General features: G+C 35.2%; 2 protein-coding genes across 2 annotated transcripts; both read right to left on the bottom strand.

Annotated features, from left to right (window-relative positions):
• Nucleotides 1-72: 72 nt before the first annotated feature.
• On the bottom strand, nt 73-8,244 carry LOC113681926 (UDP-N-acetylhexosamine pyrophosphorylase). Its single transcript, XM_089199243.1, has 9 exons — nt 7,657-8,244; nt 6,193-6,556; nt 5,432-5,497; nt 4,365-4,498; nt 3,632-3,703; nt 3,243-3,311; nt 2,724-2,885; nt 2,239-2,290; nt 73-1,144 (listed from the first exon to the last, which is right to left on the bottom strand). The coding sequence occupies exons 1-9, from the start codon at nt 8,136-8,138 to the stop codon at nt 1,028-1,030; spliced, it is 1,518 nt and encodes a 505-aa protein (XP_089055369.1). The 5' UTR covers nt 8,139-8,244; the 3' UTR covers nt 73-1,027.
• An 81-nt stretch (nt 8,245-8,325) lies between these two features.
• LOC113681861 (UDP-N-acetylhexosamine pyrophosphorylase) lies at nt 8,326-18,048 on the bottom strand. The gene is made up of 9 exons (XM_089199244.1): nt 17,558-18,048; nt 15,310-15,658; nt 14,905-14,970; nt 13,956-14,083; nt 13,700-13,771; nt 13,109-13,177; nt 12,209-12,370; nt 11,604-11,655; nt 8,326-9,903 (listed from the first exon to the last, which is right to left on the bottom strand). The coding sequence occupies exons 1-9, from the start codon at nt 18,043-18,045 to the stop codon at nt 9,784-9,786; spliced, it is 1,506 nt and encodes a 501-aa protein (XP_089055370.1). The 5' UTR covers nt 18,046-18,048; the 3' UTR covers nt 8,326-9,783.
• Nucleotides 18,049-18,467: the final 419 nt, after the last annotated feature.

Below are 18,467 nucleotides of genomic sequence, written 5' to 3'. Positions count from 1 at the left end.
GCATGACATCTATGGCGGATAAAATAAATTTAGCTTCTATTCATTTTCGTTAAAATACCATTCCTCACATCGTTTCAGTCAACAGGTAAATGACGAAAATCTTTTAATCACATTACAATTATATCCCTTTGCACAAAAATACTAAAAGCAGACGGAAAATGGTAGAACCTTCATTGTTCTGTAATGCTTCAGTTCTCACTCCACAATAATCATCCATGCAAATACTTCACGATTAAACTTTCAGTTGCTAAGTTCCCAACCCCAGAACATACTGATTGATCAATATTGTTCATAATTTAAATATGTATCAGAATTTCGTAACTTTTTTCAGATACCTAATCTACCTGCAATAGCAATATCATTGCTCTTACTTCAATCAAAAATACAGTTAACCAATACCTTAACGGCTTTCACACATTTTATGCGTCGTCAATTCCTCAAGTGCTCAATAAATTATCATCACAAATTATCACTCACGCGCAAGGAAAACAAATTGCTAAGTGTTTCAAAGACTTTTCAACCATAACACCCAAGAAGTTACTTCAAGAAGCATTTCTTGATATTTTGCTTCGGTCACCTTTAAACACTAGCCCACCGTGGTTCTGTAAGTGTCTGAAGTTATGATTTCGGCCTATAAAAATGATTATCTTAAATCTTAAATGGTTATCTACCAGACGATTGGGAAGATTATGTGGAAAGACAGTATGGACTACTACTGACCCGTGGGACCATCGGGAAAATACTCGTCTCGATAGAACTCTTTACCTCTATCCGATCATCATGATCGTTCGGGTCATAGTGCTAGTACTGTTGTGTTTTCAAATACTTCAGATCGCTTTGATTTTTTTGTTTTGAAATGATTGGGAAATCTTATGAAACCACGCCTGAGAACTCACACAATCATGAAATGGCTTGATTTTAAAGTGGCCGCCTAGTGGCCGCTGATCAATTTGACTCAATTAACGAAGGAAATAGGAGCAAACGTCGTAGGCTGTCGGATGATTTAGCGACAATTTTGAAAACAATCTCAGCCTTCTCTACTTTTCTTGGGCGCTGGTTCTTCTATTTTTTCTTCTTCATCTGCTGTGAGGTAAATTTCATCTGCGGCGGAAAATTCTTTGCCTTTAACTTTATTCTCTAACCCCTAGATACAAAGAAAACATAAAAAAAGATAAGCAGTGTGAAAAACTCTTACTTTGGTAACGGAACACAGGCCTATACTTTCCGAGAAAAAAAACCAAGGACACTAGATTATCTCCATACAATCAAACCTGTATTAAGCGGTCACCCTAGGAGACCGCTAAATACAAGTTGACCGTTTAATACAGGTTCCACAGAAGAGGGGTAATGTAGAAATGACCACTAATGTACAAAAACTTGCTAAAAAATACTTCCAACATTGATTTCGGGAGAGAAACATGGATTTAATTTTACTTCAAAGATTATTTGTGGTTTTATTTGAGTGGTTGCTCTTAAATGACTGTTAAATACAAGTGGAGGACAATACAAACAGGCCTTTGGGACTTATTCAAAGGTGACCACGACTGCTCAATAGAGGTGTAAATGATTGATAAAGGGGACACAAATTCAGGACTTTGACAACTGACTGCTTAATACAGGGTGACCACTTAATACAGTACTACTTAATACAGGTTCGACCGTACTTTCTAAACAATAACTGATACGAGGCATTCATATCCGCTTGTGACGCAGAATTTTAAATATGGTTGAGTTTACTTCGTTTTCTGCGAGCAAACTATAAGCGCCATTTTTCTTTTTTTTGACGGCCAGATGTGTGGGAGTTGGAAACATACACATTTTTAAAATCTTCTTGGAGAATCTTCAAAACTTTGAAATTCCATTTAGATAGCTTTGACTCCTTTCAAAAAAAGGAGAAAAGGAGAAAAGATTAAGGGCTCGGTACTTTTAGTAGCACACTGATACATGGGTAGAATTTCCACCTTCAGTCTCTTGTGTATTTGGTAACAGGTACCCAGTGACATTAACCCTTAACACCCTAACATCAGTAGGTATATTCTCCATACTGCTCTCCATACATTTCCCAAGGCACTGATAAGGAGAATTTGTTTCATAATCAAGAGTGTCTTTAAACTGATGATCATTTTCTTGGTTCTCCCGACCTTAATGTGTGATTCAGAGGTGATATTGTAAGGAGAAATTAGATGCTAGTCACTCTTAGGGGTTAAAGGGCCAACTCAAATAGCTGAATAAACTCACCTCTCCAGCATAGGAAAGAAGAGGAGAAATTTCACAGACTATAGATGTGACCCTAGAACCAGAAAAAAAAGACAAACTTATTGAATCTGGATGAAAAAAACAATAACAATTATTGCTCTATTGTGTTCTCACAAAAATTCCTTCTGTTCATTTTTTTTGGTAAGCATATCTGATATCAATCTGGAATTTTAACAATCTGCTCGGGGCACTTGGTCTTTAGGGGAAAAATAAAAAAGCATGCAATGCGAGTCCCCCCCACCCACCCACCCAATTTTCTGCCATCCTTCAATACTCCTGTGTGGAGTGTGGCATTATGAGAGTTGTGTATCATGTCCAAAAATACAACACAATGAGCCAATCAGGGCTCCAATCTGAAATTCTCAACTTCTAGTCCAGCAAGCTTACCATTAAGCCACTGTATAACTAAGAGCCTGGTACAACTGAACATTTTACAACTGTTTACAAAAGAGCTCTCAGGGACTTACCCATTGGTGTCTTTGAACTTGGCACCAGCTTTGGTTAGATATCTACGATGCAAATTTGACAAGTCCCTGAGTGCTGTTTCTGGACTCTCCTTTGGTGAGCCCTTGGCATTTTTTAGAGGTGAAAATTCATCTTCTCTAGCAACTTCCAGAAGAGCAAGTTTCCTATCATTGTAATAAATCAAAAGATGAAAATGCCATGAATAAGACAATTGCACATCAGTTAATAACTACTATTGGTTCAACAATGATATTTAATAGCTATCTAATAACAAATTATGACCCCATTCACTTCCAAGATCTTCAAGGTATTAGTATTAATCTACTGGACAAGTGCTCTATCAAAAATGTTGCAATTCTTGCAGTTTGACTGTGCATCTGAAATGAATTACCATCAATGATGATTGTTCCATAAGGAATCTACACACAGCAGTTCAAGAAAAATTAAAACATAATTTATAATTTTTTTTTCCTTTACCAATTTACGATGGTAATAATATTGTAATTTGAAGGAAATCTTACTCTGTGAACTCAAAGACATCAAAGACAAACTTCTCCAGTTTAATTCCATTTGGTTCCACTGGTTTATTCCTGAAAATGACAATACAGAATTTAATAAAATGAAGCTCATCTTAAAATAACCCATTTTGTCTTCAAGCTACTCATGTATGTGCTCATATCTCAAGCTGAAATTCAAAAATTAATCTTGATACTTCTGATAATTTACTTCAAAATATTCTCTTCTTTCAAAGGACAGATATCAACATTCACTTTTATTTAGTTGCAACATTCTATTAATGAACTCAACAGAACACCACGAAATTTGTTCTGTATTTGGAAAAATGGCATAATTGTTGGTAACAAAACTGACCAGGTAAGTGAAAAATCTCTAAGTGAAAAATCTTTCTAACCTTTTTCCACTTTCATCAACAAATGGGATCTTCTTCTTAGCAATGTGAAACTTGAGTGATGGTTCATGCTCCCTGAGGTAAAAATGTGAAAAACCAAAAAAGGGACTACACATCATGTGCAAAGTTATCAACCATAGGAAGGTTGGACTGTAAAATATTTGGCTCTATGTTGCAGCACTGTGTTATGACCAAGAGTAACAAATTTTTCCCATCCCACTCACCCCATGGCATGCAGCCCTCATAAACTGATTTTTTTATGTTTTTCATTTGAAGTCCACATGGGGCTTTACATATCCTATGATAATAAGATCCTTTCTACTGCCTTTTTCAGAATTTCATGATCTGCATCATTAACTCAGTCTAAAGCAATGATTCATTATTTGACTCAGTGACTGCAAGAAATGATGATGTGACAACCCTAGTAACAAAATTTCTTAAATTGGGTTGAGCATTTAGAACAAATGGAAACATTGACCAGATAACATTCATCTCATTCTACAGAAGTGGCAAAAAAAAAATGACAACAACAACATCATGAGACACTTCTAAATTAAAAAATGCACAAGCAGGCAAATAAATTGTTATTGCTGATTACAAACTCACTCAAATGAAGATTCAATTTTCAGTTGCAAATCTGTTAAAGGATTTATGCATTTATGCATCTATTAGAGGGCATAGTAAATTTTTGTGAGTGTAATACCTTTAGTTGAACTCCACTCATACTACCACTTACGTTACAATTTTCTCCAAGAAGTCCACAGTGAAGAAATGATTGCAAATGTTTCCATCTCGAAATAAGAGCCTATCATTGTTGTCTGGGTCTTTCATCTCTGCAATTTCTTTTGATATCTCACTGTATTCAGCAACCTGATCAAAAATTCTTATTCAATACTTAAAAAATCTCAATAACAGGCATTACTCTGTTGCCTGTTTTGATTTATAGATCAGGCTTTGAGAAATTAAAGCCATGACAAGGAATCAAACAACTTTCAGAAATTTGTGTCTTCCCAAGGCAAATTATACATAATTCATTTCAATTTGTAAAATAATATAATTTTTTAGTGTTTATGATTTGACCTAAAAATTCTTTCTTCTTCTTCTTCTTTCGTTTTTTTTTTTTTTTAACAGTAATCTCTCAATCTGCCTGCCTCTCATTTCAGGGCCTCTGCCATTGGAACATGTATATATGTATGACTGCACATGGCTGGCCTCAAATGGCATCTGATCACACCACTAGTCAAGAAGAAAATCATGACTTCTCAAAAAAATCACAGTTTGCATGAAAAGAAAACTATGAATTATGACTTCAGGCTTCATACCCTTTTTCACAAAGACTTTTCCATGGTCCTCTTTGAGGACAAGATCATTGAAAAACCTTATGGTGTTTTCATTTACACTTCATATGGTTGTTCAACATCATGCTGTCTATGAAATATAATGTGATTTTCCTTGTGTGAAACCTGGAGACAGAGAGAATTTGCTCTGAAAAAATTCCATTCTCATGAAATATTTGCAGAGGAAAACATAGGCATCAATGTTTGGTTTGTGTGTCATTACTCTCTACCAAAGGCCTGTTATTGAAAAATTCAGAATCTTTTATCAACCCTGAGATATACACTTGCAATATCCTTCCAAGTTTGGTTTAGTTTGGTTTGGTAGATAAAATTATAGTTGGGAAATTGATGATGACAAAAATTCTTGACAAACAGTTTGGATATTTGAAAAATATCTGATTTATTCCAAAACAATTTGGGATGAAAATTAGATTCCCATGTCAAGTTGACATGAAAAACAACTAACCTGATATTTGCCCTCACATTTCACAACAACTCCAACTCTCTCATCTGGAAGTGTTTTCTCGACAACCTGCAATAAATAAATAACAATCTGTCAAGGAAATCAACTCAGACAAAAACCCATTATTTAATAATTCATTTGACAATTCATTGCCTATTTTTATTACATATTAAGAAAAGAAGAGGACTTAAATGCATTTTTTAATTATGTATTTTGTTTACCAAAACTTTATCAAGTTATTTCACATATCTGTTAGCTTTTCAACAGGAACACTGACAGTCTGACTATAGGTAAGCATAATTTAAAAGGTATAACTAGTCTGCTTTAACAGGGAGGCTGTAATTGAAACTAGATGCATATCTACATGTACTCAGGCTCTTGTAAGGGTATATCATGGGTGGAGCCCTCAAGAGGAAAATTGTAGGAGTAAAATTGTATAACCCATAAAAGTGAAAAATACCATATGTACTGCATGTGAAAAACATTTGAACAGTATACATGTACATGAAAAATATCATTCCTTCCAAAGCTTATGTCCACATGCTCTTCTATTAGTTCCATGGACCCTTTAAGGAATCTTTGTGTCTTAAAAATAATCCTAAATTTTTTAACTTGAACTTTTTGAGGTATCTCTGCAATCTTTTGGAAAGTGTTTAGAAATCTTTGGATTTCTTCAGTGACAATCAAGTCCTACAAGCCTTTGGCCCAAAGCAAGTTGGCAAGAACATGAATTATTTCTTTACCGAGGTAATAAGAGCACCAACCTTAGCACCACATTCTGCTGACTTGTCAACACAAAATCCAACAAACACAGGATCTGCCATCTTAACAAGGATGTTGTCAACACAGTATACATGAAGATACTCTATTCCTCGCTTTCTCATTGTACCAATGGTAACATGGTCATCTACACCATCATCAATAAGGGCAGCATACAAACCACCGTTTCCTCCAGGGGCTCTGGCAACTTTACCACATTGATCAAGAATAATTTTTCCATCCATTGATAGACAAGGAATGGTGTGCTGCTCAAAGAATAGCACATCATTTCTTTGCAGCCCAAAGTAATTGCGTTTTTCAAAAAACTTTTTTGTTTCTTCCATGGTGTGTTCACTTGTCATGATGTACCTATAGTGGTGTGACAATAAGCTGTCAATAAATTTCAAAGTTCTTTCAAAATAAAATCTTTAACATCTCCTTAGAGGGTGGCAAAGGGTTTGAATGTGACTTGGATATAGTTTAAAATTAATGTGACACATGAATATTAAAGAAAGGCACGTGTGCTGCATAAATTTTTTCTCAGTTCGTGGAAACCTAAAGATCACTCTAAACATTGTAGGAAGAGAGAATAGAGATGTTTAGTTTTCCTTTTCATAAATGTGATGCATTCATTTTTTCTGAAATTTGTGTGAAACAGGATCAGGACCTCTGCTTTGCTACCCTCTTTTATTCTGGTAATTGATGGTCCAAACTATTCCTCCAATTTCAATTTTTCAGTTTAACTACAACTAAATTTAAAGGCAAATAATAAACAAACAGGATTCTTCATAATCAACAAAATGGTTGAACACATCCAAAGACTTCCATCAGTATCTGCATAGAAATTCAATCATAATTTGCCAATGAAATACTAAACTCACAATCAGCAGCTTCTGCTCATGGCAAAACTTTAGCTGAGTTAGCAAGTTTGGAATTTCTGATAATAACAACTCGTAAGATTTCATTCCCTTGTCAGTGCACGCCACCCCTGCCAAATCCCCCACCCCTTTCCCCCATAGTAATACTGAGGGCTTCCATTCTAGTACTCTGGTTACAATACTCAAACACAGTGCTTAATGATTAATAGTCCCTACTTCAGAAACTGTCGACAGGATGGACTACAGTTTCCCTATTTTCGAAGGTTGTTCTCACATGACTCTCACAAAATTATTACATGCCTTACAATACCAACTTACTGATAACAACAACAAAATTATGACGCCTTGAGCGCTTTGTGAATTACCCAACAACTTCATTCATATTGATCTCGATATTTGTGTACCCACAATCGCATTTCTAGAAATTTTGAACGTTATTTGATTGTTGCAAATAAATTGCCAGTTTTAATGGCGAAGGGGTGGTATTCACCTAACATTGGGCTGACAGGAAATTAGTTTCAAAAATTAGCGAAAACGATTAACAGACAATGAACTATGCAATCATACAAAGGAATTAAAGTTGTGACTTACCAAGGAACTGTCGATTTCTTTCCGGTGAGTTCATAAGCCAGTTCTTGCACTTTTAAGATTCTCTGGGCCTGAAGTTGATACAATGTCTTCTGTGATGGTAACCCGACATTGTACATTCCCTTGGGATAAGAGACTCCCAGCCGCGTTCCTTGCCCTCCGGCGAGAAGCAGTACAGCGACTTTTCCTTCGCTTATCAACTGTAGACCTTTCTCTCTACAACTGGTGACTTTGTTTTCATTTTTCGCTCCGATTACACTACCAACTATCTGTGGTGGAACTGGCTCCAATTTCTCATCTTTCTTGTCACTTGCTTCGGCTTCGCGCATGGTCTTCTCGAACCAGTGGTTAATTTTGGCGAAATCGATGTGCTTGAGATCTTTGTAAAAATTAGATTTCTCCTCATCGTTAAGTGAATCCCAATGCAGGAGCAAATGGTCTTGATTGTTCTCTTTAAGTTCACTTCTTAAGTTATCGATGTCCATTTCAGCGGAGATGATGCCCGTTCGAGAAAATTATTGATGAAACCGGCTAGATACCGGCTAAATCAATCAATCGGGATTACGTGATGTCGGTAGAAGTGGCGTGATACATTTGTAGACAATAGACTGGGAACTAGGCGGATGGAAACCGCCCCTGGGGACCCATGAGTAAAAAATGCACGTAGCCTGGTTTGAAGCTTTAATCATTTCATTTAATGACATCAAAAGTCGATTTCAAAAGTCCATCTAACTTTAAAAAAATAACAATTCGATGTGCATTTTATGGATTACCAACATATTCATAGAATACTGAAACAAGTCCCAAAGTTAGATTTCTTCTATATGAAGGTTTAGCATGCGAAAGAATGTTCTTGTTGTGTTCCTCTTTGGCCCTGATGCCATCATAATTGAACTCTTTTCAATTGAGTGTCGTAAAATCAAAACCAAAGTTATCTTAACAGCCAATCAGAAGGAAGGAAAAGATCCTCAAGAGCCTATGAAAACTCAAGGAAAAAGAAAACCAACGAAACTAACTTGGGCGCGATAACACGTCCTGGTTGGTCTTAGTGTTGCGTCTGATTGGTTGAGAGAATGGTGAGAGTTTCCTAGACCAATCACAGGGCAAATTAGAACAAAATCAATGCAATCCCAATTTACTTTCGACATTCCAATGAAACTGCTCTTTCAATGACACTTATCTGACAGACACTATAATTCATTTTCAGAACTGCAAATTTTGGATCAGTTCTATCCGCTTTGCAAAAAAGTTATATGAGAAATACAGTGCTTGTAAAAATCTGGCGCCAAAGTTAGATTTTCATCCATCTTAAGGTCAAGTATGTTTAGGCAAATTTTTGCAGTCCATATTTGTGAATATTTCTTTTAACTTAAAGAATGTAGGATCAAAAATTTCCGTTTTATTGAATAGAATTCCCAAACGTTTCCTACAATCAAGTGAGAAACTTTTTATACAACACCATACGTTAGTTAAAGTCAAGGCTATGCTCTTGAATTTGATTGGTTGACTTAGCGCTTCAAAAGTGTGAGTGCATTTTCACTCAACTTCTGGTGTGATATAATATTCCAAAACACCCGCCTCCAACCCTTCCCCCCAACCCTTTTTAAAAGGTGTGTTTCATATTTTCTATCTTAGATATAACAATAATAATGAAAATAACATAACTAATAGTGATAATAAAAATGACGATGACAATGCCTGATGATAATAATGACAATAACAATGGTTATGATAATGATAATGAAAATAACTACTGGTAATACCAGTAATGATAATGAAAATGATGATGACAACAAAACTGACAATGAGTGATACCGAAAACAATAATACCAATAATCATAATAAAAATGATTTGAATTACAGTACTGCTTCCTCCAAAATTGAATGTGCAGCATTTTATATTATAACATACCATCATTTTCCTAACTACAATAAAACCGTAGTATTATATATTATTAAAGTTCACTGGTTAGGAAAGCTGAGAAAAATTAGAGATACCAACAAACAAGTTACTGTCACAAGGTTTCCTAACCAGTCAATTCTTACTAATAACCATTTTCAAATCTAATTAGAATTCCACAAAAATTTTTGACAATTAAAATATTCCTATGACCAGCATTAATAATTTTTTCAACCCTCCTTGACTTTCTTTCGTGGCAGCTCTCCATCTTTTACTTCTTTATTCTCTGGTGTCAGATGAATAGTCTTTGTTGCTGAGAACTCCTTGCCTTTAACTACATCTTCCAATCCCTAAAAAAAAAAAAGAAAACAAAATGAGACTGTCTTTTTGTCATCAACAGTTACACCCAGTACACCAAGACTGGTTTATGCTGATATTATGTAGTCTGAAACTAAGACCAGTGTTCAACCCTAACTTTCTGGCTAAATTTGCCTTTTGGGCAAACGGTTTGTTTTTTATGCCCATTGTTTATTTGGTTGCCCACTGACTAAAGATTAGTTGCCCATAAAAACTAAAAGGAGGCTTGTTAAATAAAACAATGTCAATTTTATAATGTAATACAGTTGACATGAAGTTTTGTCCACTGATGATGATAAAGTAAAAGCTATGACAAACTGTTATCTGATGATTTGGTGTTCACTAATCACTTATTAAGAAGTAACTTAGTAAATGGTTTGCAAATATTTAGGCCTTTTTGGCCATGTGGAAACTAGGTTCCATAGTAGGAGTATTCCTTTCACACACAGAAACATGGCATCTTTGGACATAGTATCTTCTATGGCTTTGGATATATTTTGAGGTTTGTACCTACATATACATATATCATATATATATATAATATATATACATATGTTAAATGACAAAAAAGTAAGACAGCAATGAGATGTAAGGTTGGTTATATCTTTATCATGTTTACAGCCACTACATCATTTTACTAGTCACTTTTTCATTGCAAATCAGATTGTTCTGCAAAATATTAGTCCACCAGGCCAAGAAATGGGGCAAGCATTAGTGTCAAACACTGCAGACAATGCAAAAAATTTATCATACTCATATTGCTTAGAAAGGAAAATTTACTAAATTACTGTAAATATATGAAAATCATATGTGAACTACAGTTGCAGAAACTAATATGGAAGTGATCCTCACAGTTATGAACACTACTTAAGTAGTAGTGAAAATAAGGCCTAGAAAAAATTCAGGCCCATATGGGATTTGAAGCCATGACCTCTGTGATAGAGCACTGCACCACTATTACAGAGGTCATGGATTCAAATCCCATATGGACCTAAATTTTTTTCAAGCCTTCTTTTTACTACTACTAAAGGTAGTGTTTATAGCCGCAAGGATTGCTTTCATATTTGAAAATTTACTACTTTCCAATTGGCCTTTACAATCAGTGGTTGTTTAATTTTACTACATATTGAAGTATAAATGGTGTTTACAGTAATAAGTATATACCACACAGGTCAATAACACTTTTTTGTGCATGCTGATTGGCTAGTTAAGAAGTGATAAGCAAGCACTATTCACCTTCAGTAAGCTGATTAGACAAATGTGTGCATGGAGAGTTCAATTCCTGAAAATATTTAGTATAGTGAAAGAAATAAACTCAATTTTTGGTTTCTGTGTGGTACATACTGAGAAAATAATTCACCCCAGTGCTGGTGAAAATGGTGGATATCAACCTTGCTACTTTACCCCTTGATAAATATCCATCACTATTCACCTCTTCTTTGGTGAATTAATGTCAATTATGTCAATTATTGTGAGCATCAAAATTTTCATATTAAGTGATACTGTCTTTCTGTAACTTTTGTTAGCAATATGTATTTAGAAGGCATTGTGAAGGTTTTTGTCCTTGAAAAACCTATCCTCTTAGGAAAAGAAAAACAATTTGAACTGCAACATGAAGGAATATTATTTCCAGAAATGTAGAGGATTTCTTCTGTCCTGTGACTGTAAATTGTTATTAGAATGTATTAGTTACCTCTCCAGCATAAGAGAGAAGGGGAGATATTTCACATAACGAAGGGCTGTCCCTGAAATGAAAAAAAAAGGAATTATTACTAACACTAAAATCATACAATTAATAACATAAAGGGAAAACATACCCCTAAAAATCTCCATTCATGCAATCACTTGTAAAAAATAGTAGAATTTCGAGCAATTTTTAATACAGTATCTTACATATAGCAATTCTACTTGGAAATATGATCCACTGATCTTGCTGATTAGATTGAAATCTCTTACTTCCTGGTGGTACAGTATACAGAAAAGATACTTAAAAACTGATTCACCTGCTGTTCAAGCTTATCATAACTTCTGTAGCAAGGAGCATTTAACACTTGGTCTCCTTTGCAGCAAGTGTTTACCTCATCACTAAACAGGTTAAGACTTTACACCAGGTTACACAAAAAGAAAAATTGATAGTAGCAACCAAGTCTTCACAGGACTGTAATGCTTCACAATTCATTGATACAACTATCAATTCAAGTTCCTTAAAACTCTGCTTGTCATTTGGGTCAAGGACTTTATCAATAGCCAGCCACAGTCCTGATTTAGATAAGAAATGAGTACTATAGTTCTACTAACTTGGTGCTGTCAACAAATGTTCCCCCTGCTTTGATTATGTAGTTATGATGTAAATTCAGCAAGTCTCTGCAAGCTGTTTCTGGGCTGTCTGTTGCTGAACCTTTCTTATTTTTCAGAGGAGAAAATTCATCTTCCCTGGCAACCTCTAAGACTGCAAATTTTCTGCAAGAGAAATTTAATGGTCAAATTATCTAACTTTGAAATTCTTCACCCAGATAAAAATAGTACTTCATTTGAATTTAGCATAAATATTGACCAAACAAAAAATGAGACAATTATTGTTATTGGACATTTTCTGGGTGCTCCTAGTTTATTGGCAGATGCAACTGTACATAAGCAAACCAAAATAAATTGATTGGCTGACTTCATTGGAAAACTCTGATGCAATAGTTTAAAAACAGGAGAAATCAAAAAAAACCTTTCCTAATGCTTAGACTCCTAGTCCTGACACAAAGAGAGAAGGGGTCATATTTGACTGTACAATCATGTACATGTATTTTGAGTTAAATTCAAACAAAAGTCCTGTGAGACTCATAATGTCACTGATTTACCAAAAATACATGTAACCAATGTTACACATAAAGACCCTTCCAAGACTGTCCACTGCTTTTCTTGATAAGCCCACCCACAGTTCATTTTACAATGAATATATAAAGTCAGTGAAGATGTGCAGCAAGTGAAGTGTTAAGTCAACTAGACTCTTATTACAGAAAGCTTTCCTCTGTCCCTTTTAGTTCTGAACAGACATATTAAACTTAAGTTTCCACTGTGGAGAACTATCAGATGTAACAACTTGTATCATTTGAATATTTCATTAATAGTTAATAACTGAAGGGTGAAAATTGTCCTCACAGAAGGTAACTACATGTAGAAACCTTGATATTAGCAAAGTCAGCTTACTCAGTAAATTCAAAGACATCAAAAACAAACTTCTCCAGTTTTATTCCATTAGGTGCATCAGGCACAATCCTGAAATGAAAATTAAAGAACACATTAACAAGTTACATAATTATTAGTCTAGTACTGATCAATACTGAAAACACAGGAGCAAATTTGAAATGAAAAAATTCCCTGGACTAGAAGTCTGCAAGCAACAAGGAAAAAAAAAAGAAAAACTAAGTTATTTATCAAAAGTAAAACTTTGTGACTTGTCCATTAATTCCAGAGTGTGGCTTATACAGGACACTGTTTTATGTATAGCAATTTTAAGAGGCAGATCCACAGTTCTGCCTCTTGCTTTCACTGTTTTGTGGTCTTTATTATTTTATATGGGCAAAAAAAAAACAAAATTCTCTATATGAGGATGCTGTCCAGACTTGAGTCTGTTTTGAAGGCTTAACATCCTTTTCCAACACACTTACAAAACTTTTGAAGGTTTTGATAAAGAGAATGCAGAGACCTTTATATGATCCTTAAAGTAACCAAGAGTGTACTCACCAATTACTAGTTCAAATTTATAATTATCATGGTCGGCAACATGCATGTACATACCGATTCCCACTGTCATCAACATAAGGAATTTTCTTCTTGGCAATGTGGTATTTTAGCGATGGCTCAAGCTCTCTAAATTTACAAAAATAAATTAAATTAATATAGAGAGAGATAAATGCCAGGGGTAAGATACATTTTCCTTAAAAATTACTCCTGACCCAAGAATTACTTATCAACGCTCAGTTTGTAAAGCCTTTTTTTCAATAAGTTTAAAACACCATACAGTACATGTCTCAATTGAAAGTAAATCACTTACTTGACAATTTTTTCCAAAAAGTCTATGGTAAAGAAATGGTTGCAAATGTTTCCTTCACGAAAGGTAAGTTTTCCATCAGGGTTTCTTTTGTGCTGCAGTTCTTCAGAGATCTCACTGTACTCTGCAACCTAAAAAGTTTAATTTTAATAAAAGTAGAATTTCCAGTCTGAGATTGCCTTCATCCCTATAGGAAGATAGGAAATGTGATTGAGTGAAAAAGTATCAAATCATTCAACCCTTTCATTCCTAAGACAGGCTTATGAGCTACATGACTATGTTTCTCCATCCCACATTAATAAATTGTCAAGAAGAACAGTTAACATTTTACAACTGACCAACAGTATGCATACTCTTTATACTGTTCTCTACACATTTGCTAAGGCGCTGACAAGGAGAATTTGTTTAACAATCAATAGCTTCTTTAATTGGTGATTACTTCCTTAATTGTATGATTCAGTGATGATATTGTAAGGAGAAGTAAGATGGTGGTCAGTCTTAGGGATCAAAGGGTTGGGATAATAAAGAGAAGTATCAACAGTGAGATGTTGCTTAATTTTACAGGAAACTCTCTGATCTAAATTTAAAATCAATGTGTAACAGGAAGAAAGGAGAGTTGAAGGCGAAAGTTTGAAAGTAAAAAAGAGTTAGATACTTGTACATTATATTGCTATTAGACAAAATTAGAGTGATGCGTAGAGTATACAGCAGAATGATAAAAGAAAAAGTTTAAAAGTGCTAATAATACCTTCTAGGTATGACCTTTTTACTTGAATAATACTATATGATCAACAGAAGCAAGATTTCACATTAATGGAGAGTGCTCTAATTAGAATGAGATATGAGAAAATATTGCCCCTTATCATTTTGTGTGCCTAGGATAAAAGAGCTTATCATTATTATTTTGAGTTAAATTGGGACTAAGTTATTTCAAGAAAGACCATTCACTTACCTGATATTTTCCATCGCATTTGACCACCACTCCTACCCTCTCCTCTGGCCTTTTTTTCTCCACAACCTGCCAAAAGTTTTTGTGGAAAACATCACAAATGTATTACAGGAATATGTATACACATAGATGTAATCAAAAGTAATCAAGTTATACTTTTGAAAACTACTTATAAGTTAAAATGTCCCAAACGTTTCACAGAGTTTCCCAAACCAAAACTGGAAAATGGCTGCTGTACAAATTGCTTTTGTGGTGTTTCAACAACAATGTATTTCTCATCCTTGTAAACCAAATTTTCTCACAATTATAACACCTTTCTGGTGTTATTTGATTAACACAATTAGAACTTATAATATAAAAGTTCTGGAATGAGTGGAAAGTTACATAAATTTACCACAGGACACCAACCTTAGCACCACATTCTGCTGACTTGGCCATACAAAATCCAATAAAGACAGGATCAGCCATCTTGACCAGGATGTTATCAACACAATACACATGCACATACTCTATACCACATCCTCGCATCTTGTCAATAAGTTTCTTCTCATGAAGAGCTTCATACAAGCCACCATTTCCTCCAGGGGCTCTGGAAACTTTACCAGGCTGGTCAAGAATGATTTTACCTTCAAGGGTCAAACATGGAAGGGTGTGCTGCTCAAAGAAAATCACATCATCTTTTTGGAGTCCAAAATAATTGTGTTCCTGGAAGTACTCTTTTGTTTCATCCATTGTATGTTCACTGGTCATGATGTACCTGAAGTGTAGTGAACAAAACACAGAACTGAGTTAACTCTATCACTCCAACAACCTCATTAGTGGTACTTCTTACTGTCTGCTATACAAGTCTTATTATTTTGATTCAGGGAATTTGGTATTGAATCAACAGGTAATCGCCTTGTTGATAGTGTTCTTCATTCTCATTACTTGTCTGCTTGATACTGGCTATTAATATTGTAAGGAGAAATTCTGTCTTAATAGTTACAAGGGTTAACAGGAAACTCTTGGGAGATGTGTTGCAACACTTAGACAACAACAAAAAATATGTATGTTTCAACTGGAGTCCTCTTGATTGATTCAATAAAATTAATCATCAAAGGTTATTCTTGGCCAAATTTTCAGAAAATATTATTTTCAAATTCAGCATATGGTTTTATAATTACCATTAATTCTTAAGGAACAAATACATTTGGTGTATAGCATTTTGTTTTCAAGTCTTGAATGGTAAAATTTTTTAATGTGCATAACTGTTATAGTCAAACATTAATTTCAAAAAGTCAACATGTTTTTAATCTAGGCACATTAATTTTTTCTTTTAATCAAGGTGCAAAACCAGTCAAGAGGTTTATTTATTTTATGACCTTCCCATTACTTTTCATTCCATGCATTGATAGCATATTTTGTTGACTTTTTTTGTTATTTCCCTGACAGCATCACAGAACCCTTCAACACAAGTTTGCTTTCCTTCTGTGTTTTTTCATAGCTTTTTCCTGTTGGCTTTGTTTCACATTAACAGAAGTAGTTGGAGGACATATCGATGCAGATGGGGGATATTGCATGACAACTGTCCCCTGATTGATGAAAGTAGCCAATAAAATCAGGTGAAAATTGATGGGTGTGTTGTCAATTCTGTATAACCCCATACTTCATATTGAACAGAGTGTGATGTACTTGTATAAGAGAAAACATTGCAAACCTGTTCACAATACATTACCTTCGGGACTGAGGATTTGTTTTAGAATAGAAAGAGGTTATCAAGTCTGAACAAGTGTCGCAATTATTTTAGAACAAGAACAAATGAAAGTACTGGTCAATTAAAATCAACAAAGCTGTTTGATTAGCTGATGTAAAATTTACATTTCCATAGAATTCTAAATCGATTTATTATTCATAGTAAAACCTTGATTTATTATTCATAATAAAACCTTGCAAATTGATGGTTGGAACACTACATATGGAATTACGCTTAACATAGCAGCGAGTGAGCTCGTTTATGAAGACAGTCCCTCCCCCTTACCTCCCACAATAGGGTCCAAAGGTTTAAAACACTTCTGGTTTTTCGCGGAAACGACTTGTCTGAGCAAGTATCGCAATTATTTTGGAACAAGAACAAATGAAAGTACCAATTAAAATCGACAAAGCTGTTTGATTAGCTGATGTAAAATTTACATTTCCGTAGAACTCTAAATCGATTTATTATTCATAGTAAAACCTTGATTTATTATTCATAATAAAACCTTGCAAATTCATGGTTGGAACACTACATACGGAATTACGCTTAACGTATCAGCGGGTGAGCTCATTTTTCATTCCAAGAAAGGAAGAGGTTGGACGATCACACTGTTCTTTCCTTACTTTGGGAAGTTTTATCGAAGAGACTTTTCCGTTGCAATTGTTCGCAAAAGAAAGTACGGAAATTTACATTCTCAACTTGTTGTTATGGTCACGCACAGTTGCATCAAAACGTCGTTAGCGATGCTAGCGGAAAGGGAAAATAAAGGGAGAATTTTGTATGGATCGAAACATACACTTATGAAAAACTAAATTCTACGATGATTAAATTTTATTAGCAGTAGAAAGAAATAAAAATGTGCGAGCGAAGTCAGCGCTTGTCTACCAAACTAAACGATTGAGAGCACAACTGAGGTTTACTTACCATGGAATCGTAGCTTTCTCTCCAGTGTGCTCGTACGCCAACTCCTGCAATTTCAAGATCCTCTCAGCTTGCAGTTGATAAAGGGTTTTCCTAGATGGTAAACCGACATTGTACATTCCTTTCGGATAATCAACTCCCAATCGAGTACCTTGACCACCAGCCAGAAGTAGTACAGCGACTTTACCTTCGCTTATTGCTTGCAGTCCTTTATTTCTCCAGTCGGTGACGTTGTTTTGGTTTTCTGCTCCAATGACACTGCCAACCTGCTCTGGAGGAACTGGCTGCAATTTTTCGTCCTTCTTTTGCATAGTGTTTGCCTCGGCCATCGTCTTCTCGAACGCGAGATTAATCTCCGCGTACTTGATATTTCGAAGATCGTTGATTAACAACTGCTGTTGATGCTTCGGTAGCGTGTCTTTAAATTTCATCAAATGATCCTGACCATTTTCTTTCAAGTCTTTTAGTAACTTATCATATTCTTCCTCCATCTTAAGGACAATAAAAACTTCGCGATTGCACACAAACCTGCTCACGTTACCGCGCTCTCCAGTAAAGTTTAGAACAGTTGCGCCTCGACTGCAAGCTGTCTACGTGGAACTGAGCGCCCCTGGCTGAAATATGTCTAGGGAGGGGTGAGGAAGAATCGGCTTTTTCTTTCACTTCCGGGGCCTCTACTCCCTTAAAAAATAAAGAAGTATAAGATCAAGGCTAAACGCAAACTGTGTCAATGATGAACGCAACCTTCTGGCTCAAAATGTTTCTGCTGCACCTCGACCGCAAGCTGTCTATGTGGAACTGAGCACCCCTGTATGTCTAGGGAGGGGTGAGGAAGAATCAGGTTTTTTTCACTTCCGGGGCCTCTTCTGCCTTAAAAGAAAGAGAGAAGTACAAGACCAAGGCTAAGCGCAAA

This window comes from Pocillopora damicornis, chromosome 3 (assembly GCF_964200805.1).
Source record: "Pocillopora damicornis chromosome 3, jaPocDami1.2, whole genome shotgun sequence".
NCBI lineage: Eukaryota > Metazoa > Cnidaria > Anthozoa > Scleractinia > Pocilloporidae > Pocillopora > Pocillopora damicornis.
The sequence above is the reverse complement of the archived record's forward strand: the minus strand, read 5'-3'. Positions and strand labels throughout refer to the sequence as shown.

Coding starts and splice junctions, on each gene's coding strand:
- LOC113681926 (XM_089199243.1), bottom strand. CDS start 8,138: ATGGACATCGATAACTTAAGAAGTGAACTTAAAGAGAACAATCAAGAC. Junction 5,498..6,192: donor CAGCAGAATGTGGTGCTAAG/GTTGGTGCTCTT, acceptor TATTTATTGCAG/GTTGTCGAGAAAACACTTCC. Junction 2,886..3,242: donor GATGTCTTTGAGTTCACAGA/GTAAGATTTCCT, acceptor TTACAATGATAG/GAAACTTGCTCTTCTGGAAG.
- LOC113681861 (XM_089199244.1), bottom strand. CDS start 18,045: ATGGAGGAAGAATATGATAAGTTACTAAAAGACTTGAAAGAAAATGGT. Junction 13,772..13,955: donor TTTTTGGAAAAAATTGTCAA/GTAAGTGATTTA, acceptor TTGTAAATTTAG/AGAGCTTGAGCCATCGCTAA. Junction 9,904..11,603: donor TTCTCTCTTATGCTGGAGAG/GTAACTAATACA, acceptor TTTTTTTTTTAG/GGATTGGAAGATGTAGTTAA.